General features: G+C 39.8%; 1 protein-coding gene across 7 annotated transcripts in view; it reads left to right on the top strand.

The window, feature by feature from the left end:
- The window catches only part of celf4 (CUGBP, Elav-like family member 4), a 72,278-nt gene that overhangs the window by 39,824 nt on the left and 13,508 nt on the right, over nt 1–18,946 (top strand). For all 7 annotated transcript variants that reach the window (XM_077602104.1, XM_077602099.1, XM_077602103.1 and 4 more), the window contains exon 3: nt 17,135–17,183. In XM_077602104.1, coding sequence (XP_077458230.1) covers nt 17,135–17,183 — 49 coding nt within the window. The remainder of the gene's footprint in view (nt 1–17,134; nt 17,184–18,946) is intronic.

Here is an 18,946-nt window from a genome sequence, read left to right as displayed (position 1 = left end):
TTGCAACTTGATTTGATGTGCTAGTGAACTTTAGATTTAAAAAAAATATATTCCTCCTCTCAGCGAGTTTACGCATTCGTGTGTCAACAGTCGACAACTTGGGCATTTGTGGTCTCTCTTTGTCAATGTGGTCTTTAGTGCTGGGAGACTGCCAAAATATGCATTTGCAAGGCTGAAATCCGGCGTGGCCACAACAGATAGCAAAGCACTAATGTGTTACGATACCCAGTGAGGAATAAAACGAATCCCCAAATCATTTATATCCTCACAAAATTTTAATTAAGTTCATTTTAAATTGGCATGGGTATCTTTTAGCTGGCCTGCAAGATGAGTTTTTAAAGAGTCTGAATTAATTTGGCATTAATTTAAAAGTTCACTTTTCCTTCCAAGTTAAGCAACGTATCATATATTTTGGACTTCATCAACTCTCTTTTTCTTCAGTTTAATTTAACGATCCAAATATACTGTATGTTAATTTGGAGTTCACAATCTGTGTTGAATAGTAAAACATCAGGATGTAAAATATTAGTTGACTTGAGCCTTGCCCTTATTTCAGCAACTATGCCTCGTTTCCAATATAAAACCTGAGGTAAATAACTCTTTAATTACCACTTAATATCACGGAATGATTTATTTGCAACCTAATGAATTATCATCCTGCCCACTGACATTAATGGGCACTGACTATTGCCGTTTGGATGAAAAATTGCAGAAAACGTGTCTTGCAACAGGAAGGAGTATTCCCAGCTCTTTGGTTTTATTGAGCGATGGGAAGAACATAAATCTGCTGCACCATTTACTTAAAACAGAGCAACTGAGAAGACAGTTTTTTTCTGGCATCACAGGAAAAATGTAGTATAAAAGTATATGGCAGACTTGTAATATTATCACATATGTAAGATATACAGCATATAAATCACCACCCACAGCTGTAGTATGTACTCCACTTAATAGGATTATACCTGTCCTGGTGTCACAAAGCGATTAACCCCTCATCTCTGTTTCCCTCAATATCAGCAAAGCGGCTGCCCACAGCAAAAGCTAGGCATTGATGCAGTGTTGTGATTTTTTTATTTTTTATTTTAATAGATTTTGAAGAATTTGGCGTTTACACAATTAGGTCCTCTGATTTGTAATCTGCGTGAGTTGGCCAGCACTCGATTTGACTACCTAACCCATCGAAATAGACAGATCTCTTTGGATTTAAGATCACAGATGAAATTAAGCCTTAAAATAATGCTACAACGGACTACGATGAGGGAAATACGTATTTTTAGTTTGCCATTCCACGTGTAGTTTTCATCCAATTTTTTAAAGAAGATGTTTTATGATAATAGTCCTCTCTATCTCAAGCCATTTCTCTGCCCATCCCCTTCAATGTCACTTGACGCTGGAGAATGGAAGACTGCACCTGGGATTGGTCGCCAGTCAATTACAGGCCGCGTTGTTATGCAAGTTGCGCCAGAAAGTTAAATGGCATCAAGCCAGTAAACTGTGTTATGGTGCTTAGTCATAGTCACCCTGTTTCAATCACAAGCTGGGAGCTAAAGATAAAACAACCGTGGAGACTGGTTTCTATATGGCAAGAGTACAGCACGTTGCCTGCACTGCAACTAAAGGCAGTGGGGGTCAGTCAGTGCCAGAGGGGGCGCCGCAGTGCGTTTATGCCCAGACGTGCCTCCTCGGGGGAGTTTCAGGCTTTCACCACATGGGCCACCTCAACTTTATTAGATTAGACTCAGTGCCGCCTCTGTTTTGTAACTGCATTTGCCCAATGCTGCACATTTAAGAATAGATCAGGCTTGCTCTCAGGTCTGCCTAATTTCCCAGCAGCCTCAGCTTGAGTATAAAAAGTTGACTTGACAGCTAAGAGGTAATTGATGGGGAGAAAATGGAAATGGATTCTGCGCCATCCTTGTTTTTATTTACTGTTTCTTAAAGTTTTGAATTTACATTTTAGTCTGTTCTTTGTTTATGTTTTTGCTTGCAAAAAACTCACTTGATGTAAGCTAGGGACTTCTTGGGAGTCAGCTGCGTGACGTACTGTTGATAGAGAATCCTATTTCATTGTGTCCATTATTTATGGGGAGACTAGTTTTGGAATGGACCATGCACTTACATGGGAGATGCTTGTCATAAACATCCCCCATGAGACAAAAGCAAGTGGCCAGAGTATAAATCGATGCTGACACGTTTCTTTTTGTGTGACTAAATGCTCCCTTTTATATTTGAACCATTTACGTATATGTATTTGCATAGGGCTCTTTAAGGATACTTTGCTCGATCGTATGCACTCCGCCGGAGCTATTAGTGTATGACTTAGCAGATCTTCAAAGGGCCCTACTGTACAGATTGGAACTTGACCTCTTGTGGTCCACTTAAGGGAAACAGCAAGCTTTATGTGGCGTGGGACGCTTATATTCCTTTGAACTGGGAGTTCAACCAGCCGGAGGTTGTATATCATTCAACACAACCTGTCCGCTAATCACAAATTACAGCCAGCCTCTCCTAGGCCCCGATTCACTTCTCTCCACGGGGAAGCGGGGGCCAAGGAGAAGAATGCTAGCTCCTGCCAAGCGGCCAGCGCTCTCCACTACGGGGTGCTTATAAATCGACACCCTCACAGATAGGTCAAGGTTTTGATTTGGTCGTGACCTTGGTCCATAAATCTGAATGATGTAGGGTCCTTGGTTAAAAGGCTGCTGGATCAACTCGAAGATGGGACACACTTCCCTTGCTTCTGGTCTCCTTTGCTGACTCTCTCTCCTGCGCATCCCTCTTTAAGTTCCCGCTGCAGCCTGCGGTCCTCCGAGGCTTTATAACATGCCGGGAGCGAGCAAGAGTGAGAGAGAAAGACGGCAAGGGGGTGAAACAGGCAATCAATAAATCAATATGTTTTGCGCCACTAAGCTAGGGTAAGCTCACTCTCTCAAAGCTGCTGGTGCACATACACGCACACACTCTCTCACTTACCATTCCATCAAATTTCTCCCAACACGCACATACAAACAAACAAATGAAAGCCCAGGACGGAATGTCCCTTGCCAAAAGACATTTTGTTGTTTTAGGGACTTGCTCTTTTTCTCTCGCTCTCATTCTATTTCCTGTTTTGGATCATTAAGCCATTGATTTTTGCTTCAACTGGTAAGTGGTGGTGCAAACCCTTTGGGAGATGGCTGAAAACCTCAACAAAGGAGTTTCTCGAGTTGTGACAGGTTTGTCCCAAGGGCTGCGAAGGTCCTCTTTACCTCCCCCTGTGAAGGAGATACGAGTAGAAATGTGTCATTCTTGCCTCAGTATTCCTGAGACACTTGGGTAGTCTCTCATCTTGCATAGCTATAGATTTTCTCCTCCTTCTGTCATTGCAGTGGGAGAGAATTTTAAATTATTGCAAGGGTACAAATGGTCACTTCTTGTAGCTGCTACGTCGATTTTTTTCCTTTTTTTCAAGGCGTGTGGGGGTGGAGAGGGTCACGGAAGAGAGAAGGAGAAATATGGTTCGATTCAGTAGCAACTTTCGTTGGCCAAATCTCAGCTGGCCAACAGCCAGTAAGATATTACAGCCAGATATATCGTAACACAGATGGATGCACTCAGCCTAAAGAGGCTGACATATTGGCTAGCGCTGTCATAAGAATGACATAATACCTATCCTGACAGGTAATGAAAATAAAGGCAGCGCCACTGCTGAGTTGCATAAGCGGTGTAACGTTGCCGTACAACCTAAAATATTGGCCCTGACGTGCGGGATATCCTGCATGGGCCAAGATTTCAGAGTGTTAACGTTAAAGAGTTTTGACATTTGGAAGTGAGCGTCAACCCCCCATGCATCTCCCTAGTGGCATGACTTAAAGTTAATATAATGTTTCCGCAAAAATGTGTTATTTTCATCATAGTGAAAATAACCTCAGACATTCCAGTTCCTGATGATGTATATACACAATTACATGATTAGGTGGCCCAAAAGTCATTGATTGCCAAATATTCAACTAAGGGATATAGATAGTGCTCGTTTCTTTTCAACTGTGCAATATTGATCCTCCGACAGGAAAATGCTGTTGATTAACACAATTTCTCAATATACAAATTAAACTCTCGCGTTCTGGCACTTTCCTATAGATATGTTACTAGGCATTTCATTTAAATGCCTCTCAGTGATCCGCACTGAATCGATCTGCTTCCCCTCGGAAAAAAGCAAGAATACAAATCCGGCCTGACAAGTTTTCCCTAGAGTAAGCACACAATCATTTAAGCATGGAAAGTTGTAATTGTGCCTTTTTTTCATTCATCCTTGACCACAATTAAGGAAGGAATTCTATGTGTAAATGATTGTTACATTTCATTCGTATCAGCAGAAGGACGCTAACAAGAAGGTCACACAGTAGCTTGAAAGTTAAATACCTTTTTTAACTTCAGGACTCATCCCCATACTTTTAATGTATGCTTGACACATGATTTTTTTACACCTGGGAAATACGTATATAACATTTTACACTAGAAAGTATAAATCGGGCCCTATTTTTATAGACCACTCAAGTACTGGACATTAAATGTGTGTTTCCGTACCAGTGCAGCACACTGAGGTTGTTTTGTCATTTGGTAGACCGATCTGCGTCAAGAGAGGCATACTGTAACCCAATTCAAATTTCAATCTCCTGTAGAGGTCTGCATCTACTTCTTATACTAAGGTCAAGTCGACCTTCTGCTAAGCAAACCGGATTCTCCTTCTATCATGCAGAGGATGAGCAACATAAAAAAACACCCAATTTTTTAAGGAGAAGCTCACTTAATGGTGAGAAGTTGGCAATGTTCAAATCTATAAGCAATCATCCTGCCCTTTTTCCAAAGTGCATGCTTTCACTTCAGAAGTAGTAGCAGTAGTAGTAGCAGTAGTAGTAGTAGTAGTAGTAGTAGTAGCAGTAATAGTAGCAGTAGTAGTAGCAGTAGTAGTAGCAGTAGTAGTAGCAGTAGTAGTAGCAGTAATAGCAGCAGGAGTAGTAGGGGGTTATTTAATATATCCAGTAAATAGAATTGTTGTAGTTGCTGTACTCTGCTGTGCATGCTTTCACTTCAGAAGTAGTTGTAGTAGTAGTAGCAGTAATAGTAGTAGTAATAGTTGTGGTAGTAGCAGTAATAGTAGTAGTAGCAGTAATAGTAGTAGTAGCAGTAGTAGTAGCATTAATATTAGTAGTAGCAGTAATAGTAGTAGTAACAGTAATAGTAGTAGTAGTAGTAGCAGTAATAGTAGTAGCAGCAGTAGTAGTAGCAGTAATAGCAGCAGGAGTAGTAGTAGCAGTAGTAGTACCAGTAATAGCAGCAGGAGTAGTAGTAGCAGTAGTAGTACCAGTAATAGCAGCAGGAGTAGTAGTAGCAGTAGTAATACCAGTAATAGCAGCAGGAGTAGTAGTAGCAGTAGTAGTACCAGTAATAGCAGCAGGAGTAGTAGTAGCAGTAGTAGTACCAGTAATAGCAGCAGGAGTAGTAGTAGCAGTAGTAGTACCAGTAATAGCAGCAGGAGTAGTAGTAGCAGTAGTAGTAGCAGTAATAGCAGCAGGGGTAATGTAATACATCCAGTAAATAGAATTGTTGTAGTTGCTATATTGTCTGCTGATCTCACTTGGACTACTTATTTAGTTATTTATTTATTTATTAGATATTGATTACGTAGTTGTTTGTGTTTTTATTGTTATTTCTGCACTATGTGGTGAAAGCTTTAAATCTCATTATACTTGTATAATGACAATAAAAGCATTCAATTCAATATAATTGTAGTAGTAGTAGAAGCAGAAGGAGGGGGTTGTGTTCTGCATCCGGTAAATGGAGCTGTAGTAGTAATAATAGTACTGGTAGTTAGGAGATACATCAACTAGATAGAGCTGTGCTAAAGGGAATTTCATACAATAATTCACCAATATTGTTCCATATATTAGGCGCACTGCTGACGTTTGAGAAAATTGCTCTCTTTTAGTTGCAGCTTATAGTGTAGAAAATATGGTAAATTCCTGCTTGGCACGTGTATATTAGTGTTTAGACGTCTATATTTCTTAAATTCAGGTTACTTTTCACAGTGCTCTTTTATTCACTCATTTGTATTCATGTCTCAGGTCCCTCCTTGAAATTAAATGCAGCTGGTGATCTCATATAGGTTCGATTTAAAGCAAGTTTTCCTTCATTAATAATGAAATCAAATTTCGCCCCTCTTCCTTCTTCCCATTCTCTCTCTGGAATGAATCTAGTACGACTGCAACATAAAACCTTTTTCCAACTCGTCTTCTCACTATTCTGTTATCCTCAATGAAACCTTGCACTTGAAAGATGTGCAAAACGTCTGGAAAGTTAAAGCGAAGTACACAAATAAACGGAGGACAGGGAAAAATATAGTTGTGGCTTTTAGGAATTCACCTTATTGAGCCTGGTAGTTGAGTTCCATCCAATAACTACTTTGATAGAAAGGCTTAGGTGAGGTTTTTTATTGGACTTCTCTGCTTGTTGCCATAAAGAAACCATGTTGTTTCTGAGAAGGTTGGCAGAGGTAAATAAATCACAGTAAAATTAGAGCTCGTCAAATTCATTGTAAATATGGGTTTTTAGGTTAAAGCTCCAACACAATCAATGACACAAAAAAATGATACTATTTTTTATGTCTGTTCATTACGTGCGAGTACATGAACCACTTATTTAAACAACAAGGTTAGTCACATCATTAGTCACATCATTTATCCAATGCATTATTAAAAAACACAGATTTCTTGACACAGGCTGCAAATCCTCACCACAATTTGTCCAATCACTGCCATCTATATTTCTACCACCTCCTATTCTTCTACCTCCTTCCCCATTCTTATTCTCTTTACCTTAAATTTGACCCAAGTCATTATAAATAGTGTATTTAATCAAGCAGTAGTGTTAGAAAAAGTATTGTATAAATATGTGCAAGCCAGCGGGGGGGGGGCGCGTTTGCAAGTGTGAATTTTATTCTCTCCTACAGTAAATGTCACTCCTTTCTTTTCAAGTCAGTTTGGAGATAGAACAGAAATATATATTTTTTACATTAAAGACATTGCAAGCTAGCATTTAGTATTACTTCTGCACGCTTTCTTCATGTTTTCATGTCACTCTCCAACTCGTTCGCCGCAGATTTAGCTCGTCAAAAGAAGGAAAAAAAAAAGACCAGCCTTGATTTGAATGGGAGCACTGTCTTGACTCAGCAGGGTGTTCGAAGCGAGGGCTCTGCCAAAGAACGAGAGAGAAATCTTGTCTTATCTTCTGCTGTTTACCCCGCAATCATGGCAACAAAATGCCAAATGTTCTAGTGAAATCACTTGCATGGAAAAAAAATTGTCAACACTCCAGTAGTCAAGCTACAACTGCTGTACATACTATGTAAATGCTTTTTGTTTCAGTGTGGCTCTTCCCCATACCAGAATCTTTGGTCAATGGCCAAAACAATAGATATCGGATATATATCACTACCTAGATGCAGATAAATGACATTCTGTTTTATAATCCTCATTGCAGTTTTACGTACAGTATTGAGAGCATTGCAGGGTTTGCTTAGTGTGCAAGTGTGATGGAATCCCTGTTCTCTGCTTGTAGTAAACAAAGTTAACATTTACAGCGTGCAAAACAGTCACATAGTGCCGGAAGTCAGATTGATACTATCATATAAACAGCTTAACCCATTTATTTTTATAATCAAATCAGCTGTTAAGAAAGTCCTTCTATCGCCCCCTCTGGCTGCAGATTTATGCTGCTATGTGATGTTGTCACGCTGCTCTGCGCCTTCTTAACTCAATGTGCAATACTAAGTTTAGGAGGGGAGTCTTTTCCTTTCCTGAGGTTCTGTTCTGCTTTCACACTACATAGTGATAGCTGTGTCTGTATTCACTCCCTGAAACAGAGTAGCAGCGATACGTGGATTGACACTTAACAAGCCCTTGATAGTGTATTACTTCCGCATTTATAAATGCAGTTATGCTTGTATGGCCATGTTTCAGGTTGATAGCACACGTGTTTCGTATTTGGTATTTGCATGTGAATAATGTTGTTATCAAGTCGGCTTTTATTCGTCGTGGATTGTACGTTACTGCATGCACATGCTAGCATCACATGATAACACCCTTGCAATTATGGGTAAGCCTCTCATCATTTGTCCAACGCAGTGATGAATAGAAAAGACACAAGTTCTGTGAAGCAGCCTCTACATTTCAGAATCTGACAGTGTTGAACTTGTCCACTGCCCACTTTTTTAATTCATTAGATAAGTGAAAAGCAAAAGTTAGTGATGGAATGCCTGTAACAGCTATGATTTATGTTGTGTGCTGGAAAGAGAAAAGTAGAATTTATGGCTTTCTCATCTGGTCTAATCTTCACTATATTCTGCAAAAGCCCAGGCGATGCAGTGAGCTTAGAGGCTGAAAATTGTCCTCTGCTCTCTTTCTCTAGTTAGCTTTTCTTTTTTTCTTTTTTTTCTTTCTTCCTCTCAATTACTGGCCAACTCTATCACATTTCGTCCTTGTATTTTGTTCCCTTGCAAGTGTACTTACGCTCTAGCGCCCATACACACACACGGAGGTGCACACCCTAAAGGTTTCGACTCCTATAATCACACACATGCAGGTGCGCTTTGCTCACATACGCACGCACACAACGTGCAAGCTGCTGAGCCCCTCAGCGACACCTTCATTCTCGCACCAATTTTCTCACACTTTTTCATTCTGTGCGTCTTCGCCTCTTTCTTTCTCTCACCGCCTCGCTCGGCACCTCCGCCCTCATCCGCCTCCGCACATAGATCTTTTCTTTTTATAGTCAAAGCTATAGGCCGGCCGAGTTGTTGATTGCGAGGTGCTGCACGTCTAATTATGTAACCATCGCGATAGATTGTAATGTTTGTGTTTGAGTGAGTGTGTTTGCTCTGCAGCCTATTTGTTTCTCACCCTGCCACTGTCCTCTATTAGCTGTGGTCTTTTCTAGTGTAGCAGGGATCAAGCTGCGGTGAGATTGTCCATGCAATGTTGTTGTGGCAGAAGTAAATCATTTGCATTCAATGTCTTGGAAAAAGTAAATCACCCCCTTTGCAAATTGTTTTTTTAATTGCTTCCCAACTTGAATATTCATAATTGGTCAATAAAAAAATCAAATATAACACAAGGAAACTTCAAATGCATTTAATAGGGGAGGGTTTTTTTTACTTATATTGTACTAATCAAAGATATATCCCTGTAGAAAAAGTAATTGTTCCTAACCCTTATAACTGTTTAGTCCACTTTCAGAAGCAACAATGGCAATCCAATGTTTTGGGTAACTTCTGCTCATCTCTTGTATTTTTGGGCAACTTCAAAACCTTAAGACCTTAAGCCACAGGTCTCCAAACCGGTCCTGGAGGGCCGCTGTGGGTGCAGGTTTTTGTTCCAACCGATCCAACACAAACAGTTTAACCAATGAGGTTTCTGCTGAAAAAAGAAGCACCTGACTGCTATCCACTGATTGCACTTCTAGGATACCAGATTGGTGGAAAGGTTTCCTCTTACCGGTTGGAACGAAAACCTGCACCCACTGCGGCCCTTTCTGGAATAGTTTGCCATTACTTAAGCCATTCTGAATTTGTCCTTTTGGACCATTGTCCTTACTTTGTTTTACTAACTTTCTTTATATTGTATAAACATAACCCCACATCCTTTCAGAAGGACTCAGTTCCAATCACTAACCGTTTATGTGAAATCACTCCCGTTGCTTTTGCATTGGCTCACAACCTTGGATTGTAACCATGGAAGCCATTGGGTAGGTATTTGCCTGCAAATGCGATCTGTTGTGTAGCACATGTCCAAGTGTCAGAAAATGAAGCCATGGTGTTGTTTCGTGGGGAAAAAAATCTGAAGGTTTTCATGGTTTCTATTCACATATAGCACGGTAATATTCATCACACTGAAATTCCATTGTTGTCTCTCTATTCATTCATGTCCACACATTCATTTAATGTAATCGACAGTAAAATTTCCCAGCAGATGAGGGGAAAGCAGAGAGAATTATTGGAAGTGGAACGAAGATAGAAGGAAAAATAGAAGCGGCATCACATTTGCATTTTAACCTTCATTCTAAACTGCTTGAGAGCATCCCACTAGTAGACATACCAAAGCGCCTTGGCAGTGAAATAAGAAAGCAAAAGGAGATAATGAAGAGGTGGGCTGGTGTGAAATGCCTCAAACAATGAATGAGAGAAATCCATTGCTTTTCTCAACCAATTGGAGGCAAATGAGAAGAGAGCTCTGTTAAAGTGTAGGTGGGATAAACTTGCACCTTTTACAATCACTGTTTGTGATAATCTTTTTTTTAAAACAGGTCCTCTGAAAAAAACATTTCGAGAAATGACATAGTATACGAATTGAGTCAAAACTCTGGAAGCTGTTGACCTATTTGATTGTGTTGACCTGAAACACAAAGGCTACAGTTTCAATCACCGAATTTAAAGTTTGCTTTAAATAAATAGAATTTGTAATACTAATTCTTATTGAATCACAACCCATGTATCTAGACCCATATCAAATCGGCCTCTCTCCCAACTCTTGAAAGATTTATTTTAGTGGACAAGGGTCAAAATTTCTTATTCGTTAATGTGCACAGCTGTCAATCATCCTCTCCTCCCATGTGTTGTTACACTGCTTGTAAAAACCATGTTGATGAAGGAATGAGCAATGATCTGAGAGTTAGAGAGAAAGACTTGGCTCCTTTTGTGATCTTGCGCTGTTTCCTTTTCATCTGCCTTTGTGGAAACACACTGATGTGGGACGGCAGAAGCACAGAGTGAGCAGCAGCATATACAAACAGGCCGACAATGGTGATGGCTGCATTTTCCATTCTCACAGTTGCTCTGATTTTCAGGGTTAGAATATTAGGAGAATATGTAATGTCTCAGAACGATACCTGTTTGCATAACTCCACCAGAGGAAGTATCTCGCATAAGTAAAATGGCAACCAACTGAAGATAAAGAAGTATAAGCATACATATTTGCTATTGGATGTTAAATACCAATCCCTTTTGTGGAATGCATTAATGATGATATAACAAGACTTTACATATGATGAATGGAACCAAATTAGCCAACGTGACTTGAGGTGTGGAGAAAAACAACAATATATTCATATTTGAATTCATTTTATTTTTTATTTTTTTCAATTGCTCAGTGACTTGAACCACTGCCTTAATGCACATGTTGTGTCGTATGACACGGCAGCATTGTACTACAAGTTCACTTAATGATACATTGTTGCAGACATTTCTTTCTGTGTCAATTTATAATTCATTTAGATTTAAGTATTCATCTGGATGTCTACTCATCCAAACCGCTGCCTTTAACCATCCAACCATCCCAAGGATGGTTCTCATGGGGTTCCGTTGAATAGAAAAAAAGGGATTTTCATCCTTTGTCTACGTTGACACAAAACGCCCACCTTTGTTTGCTTGTATTTTTCTTTTTAATTCCTAGTGGCACCTTGCTTTATAGTCGTCTGTCAAAGTGACACTAATCTGTGCTGTATGGTCCACTTTTTCATCACAAGAGACTTCGGGTGTTTGGCCCGGCGGAAGCAAAGAGGGGAAATGCTGAAAGGTGTAAACATTTGTACAAATAAAATGTGATGGCTATTCATACATCACTGTTCAAGGCCGGATTGGCAGGCTCCTTTAAAAGTTTTCTTTACAGTTTAGTTCAAGTCATAGCTGACTAAATCTGGGAAGAGTCCAATTTACAGTTACGTAGAGAAAAAAATGTAAAGACAGAGGATAAGATATATCTCCTCAGTAGAATTCTGTAAAAAAAAAAAGTAATTGCCAATATTTGAAATATTTAATTGTTACTTATATCAAACTAAACTCTGGAGATGTTGACCTCAAAAACTATTTGTGTATCAATTTTGAACAATATAATTAATGGTAAATGTTTAGAAGGACTTCATTGGTGGACAATGTGTCACATTTTAGTACATCATTTAGTACGAAATTTCCCGACTACAGGATGAATAAAGTTATCCAATCCAATCTCCACTCCAAATAGATCTCTTGCCATAATTGATTAGAATGTCTTTTTATTTGCAAAAATTCCAGCGCACGCATTCCGTCAGCTTCAACAAAACAGTGGTCTTCGCACTGCAGAGAAATCTTAAACACCCCCACACAATTCCTATAATTCGTATCACATAATCCTCTTAAGAATCATTTATGCAGTATATTTGTGCTGTTTAAGAAGGGAGAGCAGCAGCAGTCAGCTGCAGCATGTCAAACAGGAAAAGTTGTGACAATAGCGACGAGGAATATTATGAAGGCAGCGTTCCTTGCTTCCTCGGGAGACTTCCATGGAGTGCTTTCTCACTCTGATAATGAAATGACCCGGCCTGCTCTGACTTTCACTCTCTTTCCTCCCTCACCCGTTCTCGCTTTCTCGTTCCTCTCACACATCTGCGGTACACTGGTTACAATAAGAAAATCCGCTTCCCATCCTGTCGTAAAGCACATTTTCATTTTCTTTTTCAGTTAAAGAAGTGCATTAGTGTGCACTCCAGGGTCCTGGTACAATGCTTCCCAACCAGGGTGCCGTAGCATACCTGTGTGCTGCTGAGTTATGATAAAGGGTGGTGTGGGAAAATGTGCAAAAATGTTTTTGTTCATCTATGTCAGTAACATACACTGAATTGATTGCTATTGAGTGTAAATTGTTAGTTCCGTTAGATGTCATAAGGTACAATAATTGTGGGTATCCACCTGTTGCCATTCATAGAACAGAATGTCATGCAGGTAGATCAACTTTGTATTCAATTTTAATTTGCACAGATTTCACAATGAGATGGTAAATTCATGTGTAATTTCAGAAGATGTAATCGTTTCAACATTGATATTTTTGTAATGGTGTACTGGGATGTTTTTTAATGTAAAATATGAGGTTTATCTCAGGAAAAGTTGGGAAAATATGTCCTAGTAAATTTCCCCTGTCACAAAAATAATATCTCGTTAAAATTTGAGAATATCAGAGAATATACTCTCTAGGAATCTGATTTAAAAAAATGTCATTTGTCACTGTTGGTTTATCTTTTCAATGACTTTGAAAAAATGTATTTCACCCATAGACTCTAATCCCATATTTTTTGGAGTTAAACATCTGGGCCTCGCTGGCCCTACTAGTCTGATTCAGAAGAATGACTCACCAGTTTAATACAGTGCAGACTACACGTGCACCATGTATTCCCTCAGCTTCTAGTTAGCCCGGAATCTGTGGCAGCACCGAGGCAGAGCACTGTCATTGAGTTACATAATCAACAGAGGAATGAAGCGTGCGCGTGTGCGTCCGCGCATTGGCGGAGCCGCCGTTCTTTTTGAGCTGTCGATCAAGCGCCGCTCCAAGGCCGCTCCAACACAAGGCTGCTGAGTTGGACTTTCGGCAACAATGGAGCTCACCCTTCCTGCCTGCCTGCCCGCCTGCGTGTGTGCGTGCTTGCATGTGACCAGCATACTAGGCACATGCATGAATGAATAGGTCATGGAATAAGTATACGAGGCAGGAACGGAGAATGCATGAGAGGCATGAGCAATGTTGCCTGAGAGATGCGCCAATTTCCTTCCACATATAGAAATATTTACATATTGAATGTTTACATGGATGCTTGGAGGCACGAGCACATTGTGAGTTTCCACTCTTGGCTTTGGTATGCATGTCGTGTAAGCTTCTTTTGCATGTGAGGTACAAATTTCTCGTGTATTTCACCCTCACGCGAGCTTTGTGATGATCGCACGGTTCCAGTTGGTTCCGCTGCTCAATGGTGCCATCTGGCTTAGGCAAGCACGGCTGCAGTCCACTTGTACGGATGGACCAGAGTCAGCATCCACTTTTAACAACTGTTTTGGGATCAGTTGGACAGTGAGCTAGTGCTAATTCACCCCACATTATGGGCTGGATGATAAAACTGACCTTGAAGCAGTTTATGTGCCGAGATAATGGGAGCAAGCCCATGAAACACCACTCAGCTTTTAGTTTCAAAAGAAAATAATAGTTTAACCACTTAACATTGTTGTGAACTGTATGTAAAACTTTATGAGCGGAGACTGCGATTGTTGCTGCTCAAGTAAGTAGCAATGATAAATTAAACTCATTCATTGACCATACCGAGATTGTAGATTCGCCGTGGAAATGAGTTTCATCTTTTGAGGACAAAGAAGGAAAACTTTCTCATTTTATAGAGGAGAGTCAGGATCATTTTTAATGGGAGGTGTTGTGTTTTTCCCTTTCGTCTAGCGCTTGTAGTTTAAACCAGTGCAACGCAATTAGGTCAGATTGAGGCCAGACCATTAGTATGGGTCACGGTAAAAGCACTCATATGTATGCAGGCTTATGGCCCCCCTGGGAGCTCCATACTGACCTTGTCCCATACTTTGATCTATGTGCTCATCGCTCCCCTTTGTCGTCTCCTCTTATTCCCCCATTGTTCCCCCTTGCCATCACCTCATCTTTGTTTATAATTACGTTGTATGATTTCTGCTTCTCGTCGACCCTTCTTACCAGCTTGTACGTTTTTTTTTTTACTTTCACACTTCATTCCAGGCCCTCTTTACAACCCCTGCCCCCCTTTTTCTTTTCCAAATCAACAGCCAGTCGAATAAATAATGCATCCGAACACATTAAAAACATTACTAAGGGTCTCTTGGCTGTCAAACAGAGGGCGGAGAAGAAGGAATGGCTAAGTTTATTTTGAACAAACGTTCTGGTGAGTGATGTGATTTGATATTTAGTCAGAGAATGACGAAAGGAAGGCCGGAGGTTCGAGCATGAATTGTGTTTTTTCATCGTAACACTGTGTCGTCCTCCGTGGCCCCAGGCTTTGGCTTTGTTAAATCATCTGAACCATTCATTACAATGATGAGTGTATCAGCAAACTCAAAAGAAAGGCTTTAATGACATTTAACAAACACTGATGCTGCATCACACAGAACCTTGACCTTTCCCTCTTAACGCTTCTACGGCCCCTGAGCCCTCCCCATTTCTGCCTCTCAGCATCCTCTGTTCTCTTCTCACCCCACATCTCCCCATTTCTCCTGGCAGCATAGCGATTGGCATTATTAAAAATTGATTGGAGGCGAGCGTTTAGCCGGGCGCTGAGGCGGAGGGAATGTCTGACAGGCAGAAGTAAAATGACAGGAGGAGCGACACTAGGGAAAGGTCTCACTGGGAAACTGTGGATGTGTGTCTGTGTCCGTATAATTTGTCTACAGGCAGAAGACGTGCTGTGCTGCCCCTCACTGTGTACAGTATGTGGATTCGTTATGCATCCATAACCTTTAATGTGTATGAAAAGGAAAAAGTTGATTTAAAAAAAAATCTTTTTCCAAAATCTTCATACGCCTAATCTTTTTAGATATTTTCTGGGAAACCTTTTGCATTATTTATAGACAAAGAATTATATCGTCTTATCTGGCATAATGCATTTATTTCAACTGCGGAGGCAGGACTAGCAGAAGTTGTTAGAGCTGTATTTACTGTTAATATTTGGATTGGTGTGTATATATATATATATATATATATATATATATATATATATATATATATATATATATATATATATATATGTATGTATGTATATATGTATAATATTTGGATTGGTGTGTGTGTGTATGTGTATATATATATATGTATATACATACATACATATATTTTTTTTCCTAGCACAATAATCTGTCATCCTTCATTTACAATGTATATGTGTGTATATATATATGTATATATGTATGTATATATGTATATATATGTATGTATGTATATATGTATATATATATGTATGTATATATGTATGTATATTTTTATATATGTATATGTGTGTATGTATATGTGTGTATATATATGTATATATATATATATATGTATATACATACATACATATATATTTTTTTTCATAGCACAATAATCTGTCATCCTTCATGTACAAAAAAAAGAGCTAAACTATAGAGGCTGCATTTTCCTCAAAGGAAAAGATCCGGAGAGAGATGTTAATCTACGTACATGCGTTTGTCATTTTTGTCCTGAGTTTCTTAATCAGGTGTTCGAAAAGACGTTTGAAAATATAAATGTCAAGTTGTGTTTAAAAAACAAATGACATTTTCAAAGCCTTTTTTGTCATGTTTTTATTTTGTTCTTACTTTTTGCAAATGTGGGTCGCTACTTGGCAACAAACAATACAGTGTGAAAATGCAAATCTCTGTGTCACAACATTTCATCCGCGAAGGCCCTTCAGATCAAACACGAATCAATTGATCTCCCAAGTGTATTAACAATAACAACAATAATTCGGGATATGAACAAAAATATTTATTTATTTCATTTATCAAATATTATACTATGTATACCATATAACATAATGAGTATTGGGATTTTTTTTGTTCCTGTTATGGTTAAAGTTGCACCTTCTACATGGAAGAAGGCAGAAACCTCAGGTATATACATACACCTGTGTATGCCTCAATTTTGTTGACAAGACTCATACATGATTTAAGAACTTCGCGATGATCTCATAAAATTTACATGACTACTTACATGACACTCCGAATTTATTTTAGTTTTTGTTGGTACTTCTCTGCAAAGACATTGGCCACTGAACAAGGCTATTAATGCGCAAACCTTAGTATTTTCATCAAAATGTGTGGTCTTGGATCACATTAAACTGTGCAGGTTCTGTCTATCTAACATTGTGGTTGATGCGTGAACAAGTCCATATTGGCAGAAGCCCTCACCGTGATGATAGTCAGTGCAGTTCTGATGACCACGAGTTACCTCTCTGCATTCCTTGCTTCTCTTCTCCATCTCTCTCCCTTCATCCCTCTCCTCATTCATTTTTCCACCCCTCTCCTGCCTTTTTATCTCAGATCAAATAATATTTGCAGCCCATACCCCCAACCAACTATTCCCCCAATGGACATAAATACTACAGCTTTGGAAATTTCTAATACACTTTACCAGCAATTTGGCTGAGTGATTCTACAAAAAAATGAAGCTATTTTAGTTTGCAATGGGTAAAGTGTGTGCCATTACATGAGTTCATACTACTAACTGGTTTATTTTTCTCTTTTTGTGTATTGACTTTCCATCTTTTTCCTCCACAGATGAACAGACCAATCCAGGTGAAGCCAGCAGACAGCGAGAGTCGAGGAGGTATCGTGTATTTTGCTTCCCTTCCTTTCTTCGTCGCTTTTTTATTTGTTTATTATTTTATTCTGACCCCACAAACATGCTGCCTGTGCATATCAGCCTCACCATTATTTGTCCTATTACACAATGGCCTGTAACTCAACGCAGGCTGACAGTGCAGCTTGGCCAGACCCTCTAGTGTTCAGAACGCATTATGTAAACAGCTTGTTCTCACCAATGTTGGCCACCGTGGCCTTCAGCTCCTCTCTCTAAGTTTCATCATATGAATAGATGCATCCACATGCACACACATATTATGCACGTATATATATATATGTACTCAGGTCTAGTTATGCTTAGAGAAGGTGAATAGGTCATTTCTGTTTGTCCGGTAATCATGCTGCTTTCAAATCCTATTTTAAAAAATATTGTGTTTTCTTCTAGCCAATGAACCTTTGATTTAGTGTTTTGTGACATCTACATTTGGTAATGCGCTGACCTATTCTTGATAGCCAACGAGAGCAGAGACAAACTTTGCAATTATTGATGCCAAATTAGTTATGATTGCCCAAAAGAAGCAGACAAAAGCGAACAAATACAGCATGGGGTGATTTGGAAAAGACTTAGTCAGCTTTTTCATTTGTTGCTTTAACCAAGTTGAAGACTGATGAAGCAAAAGAAACGCTTTTACCCAACTGCTCATCTTCAGGCCCCCTGAATCCTCTTAATTGATTTCCTTTATTTGTCTGTCTTTTTTTTATTACTCTTTATCCCTGGGATGAATGCAGCCCTAACATTCCCAATCAAGAGTCATCAAATAGCAACAAAAGATGTCTAACAAAGTTGCTCGGATTGATTAAAGACACTTTCAATGATCGTGTAGAAGTAAAAGGTAAAGAGTGGAAAGAAAGCAATTAAAGTTGTCAAATTGTATTTCGTGTTACGTATATAAAACGATGTGGCTGTTTGCTGATATTGGTAAGGCTAATGCCACATGTTCTTGTCATGCTTGACTGCATGCGCATGCTCAAAAGAGAGAGAGGAAGCGTCGAATAAAGACTCATGAGTCCTCGTGCCGCTGTATATATTGATTTGCTCTGCGCCCGAATTTGTGCGCGTAAATGTGTGTGAGCGTGTGTTAACAACCTTTTCCCAAAGAAAGATGTAATGTTTATTGGTGCCTTCCCCGGGAAACTGACGCCGGCTCTGGCCATCAATGGATGTGTGCGGTGCGTGTGCGCAGGGGGTGTGTTCGGGATCCGTGTGCGTACGTACGTCTTGCACACCCCGTTCTTGTAAATGCCCCCCGCCCCCCCACCTCGCCCCGGTGCAAGGCCAGAGCTCAGATTAGTCTTGTTGACTCGGCAAGGACACCCCGTCAGGCACAGGCTGTGGGGAACGGACCGTGAGCACGTTGGCGCGCAAACGCACACACCTGCACGCACGTTAATTTTCAGGACGCACTCCGAGGCGATTTCATCGAGGCTCATTAATTTCCAAACGTATACATCAATTTCCACAAAGCTCGGAATTTAGAACGTAACATGAGAACAGACTGCCTGACACACCACCCATCTGCTGGCGTTGTGTACTAACACTTTCATCGTCTGCTTCATGACTTCTCTCAAACATCCTTCATTGACTCGTTCACGTGCTCTCCGTGCTTTCTGCCAAAAACAAAACAACCTATCCTCACATTTTATTAGTCTGACAACAAAACACCAAAGGTTTTAAACGTGAGAAATCCTTGGTAGACTGACAAATTGTATTTCACTCTAAATATAGAA

The sequence above is a fragment of the Stigmatopora argus genome, chromosome 6 (genome assembly GCF_051989625.1).
Source record: "Stigmatopora argus isolate UIUO_Sarg chromosome 6, RoL_Sarg_1.0, whole genome shotgun sequence".
In the NCBI taxonomy this organism is placed as follows: Eukaryota; Metazoa; Chordata; class Actinopteri; order Syngnathiformes; family Syngnathidae; genus Stigmatopora; species Stigmatopora argus.
Note: the sequence above shows the minus strand (reverse complement) of the source record. Positions and strands in the feature narration are given on the sequence as shown.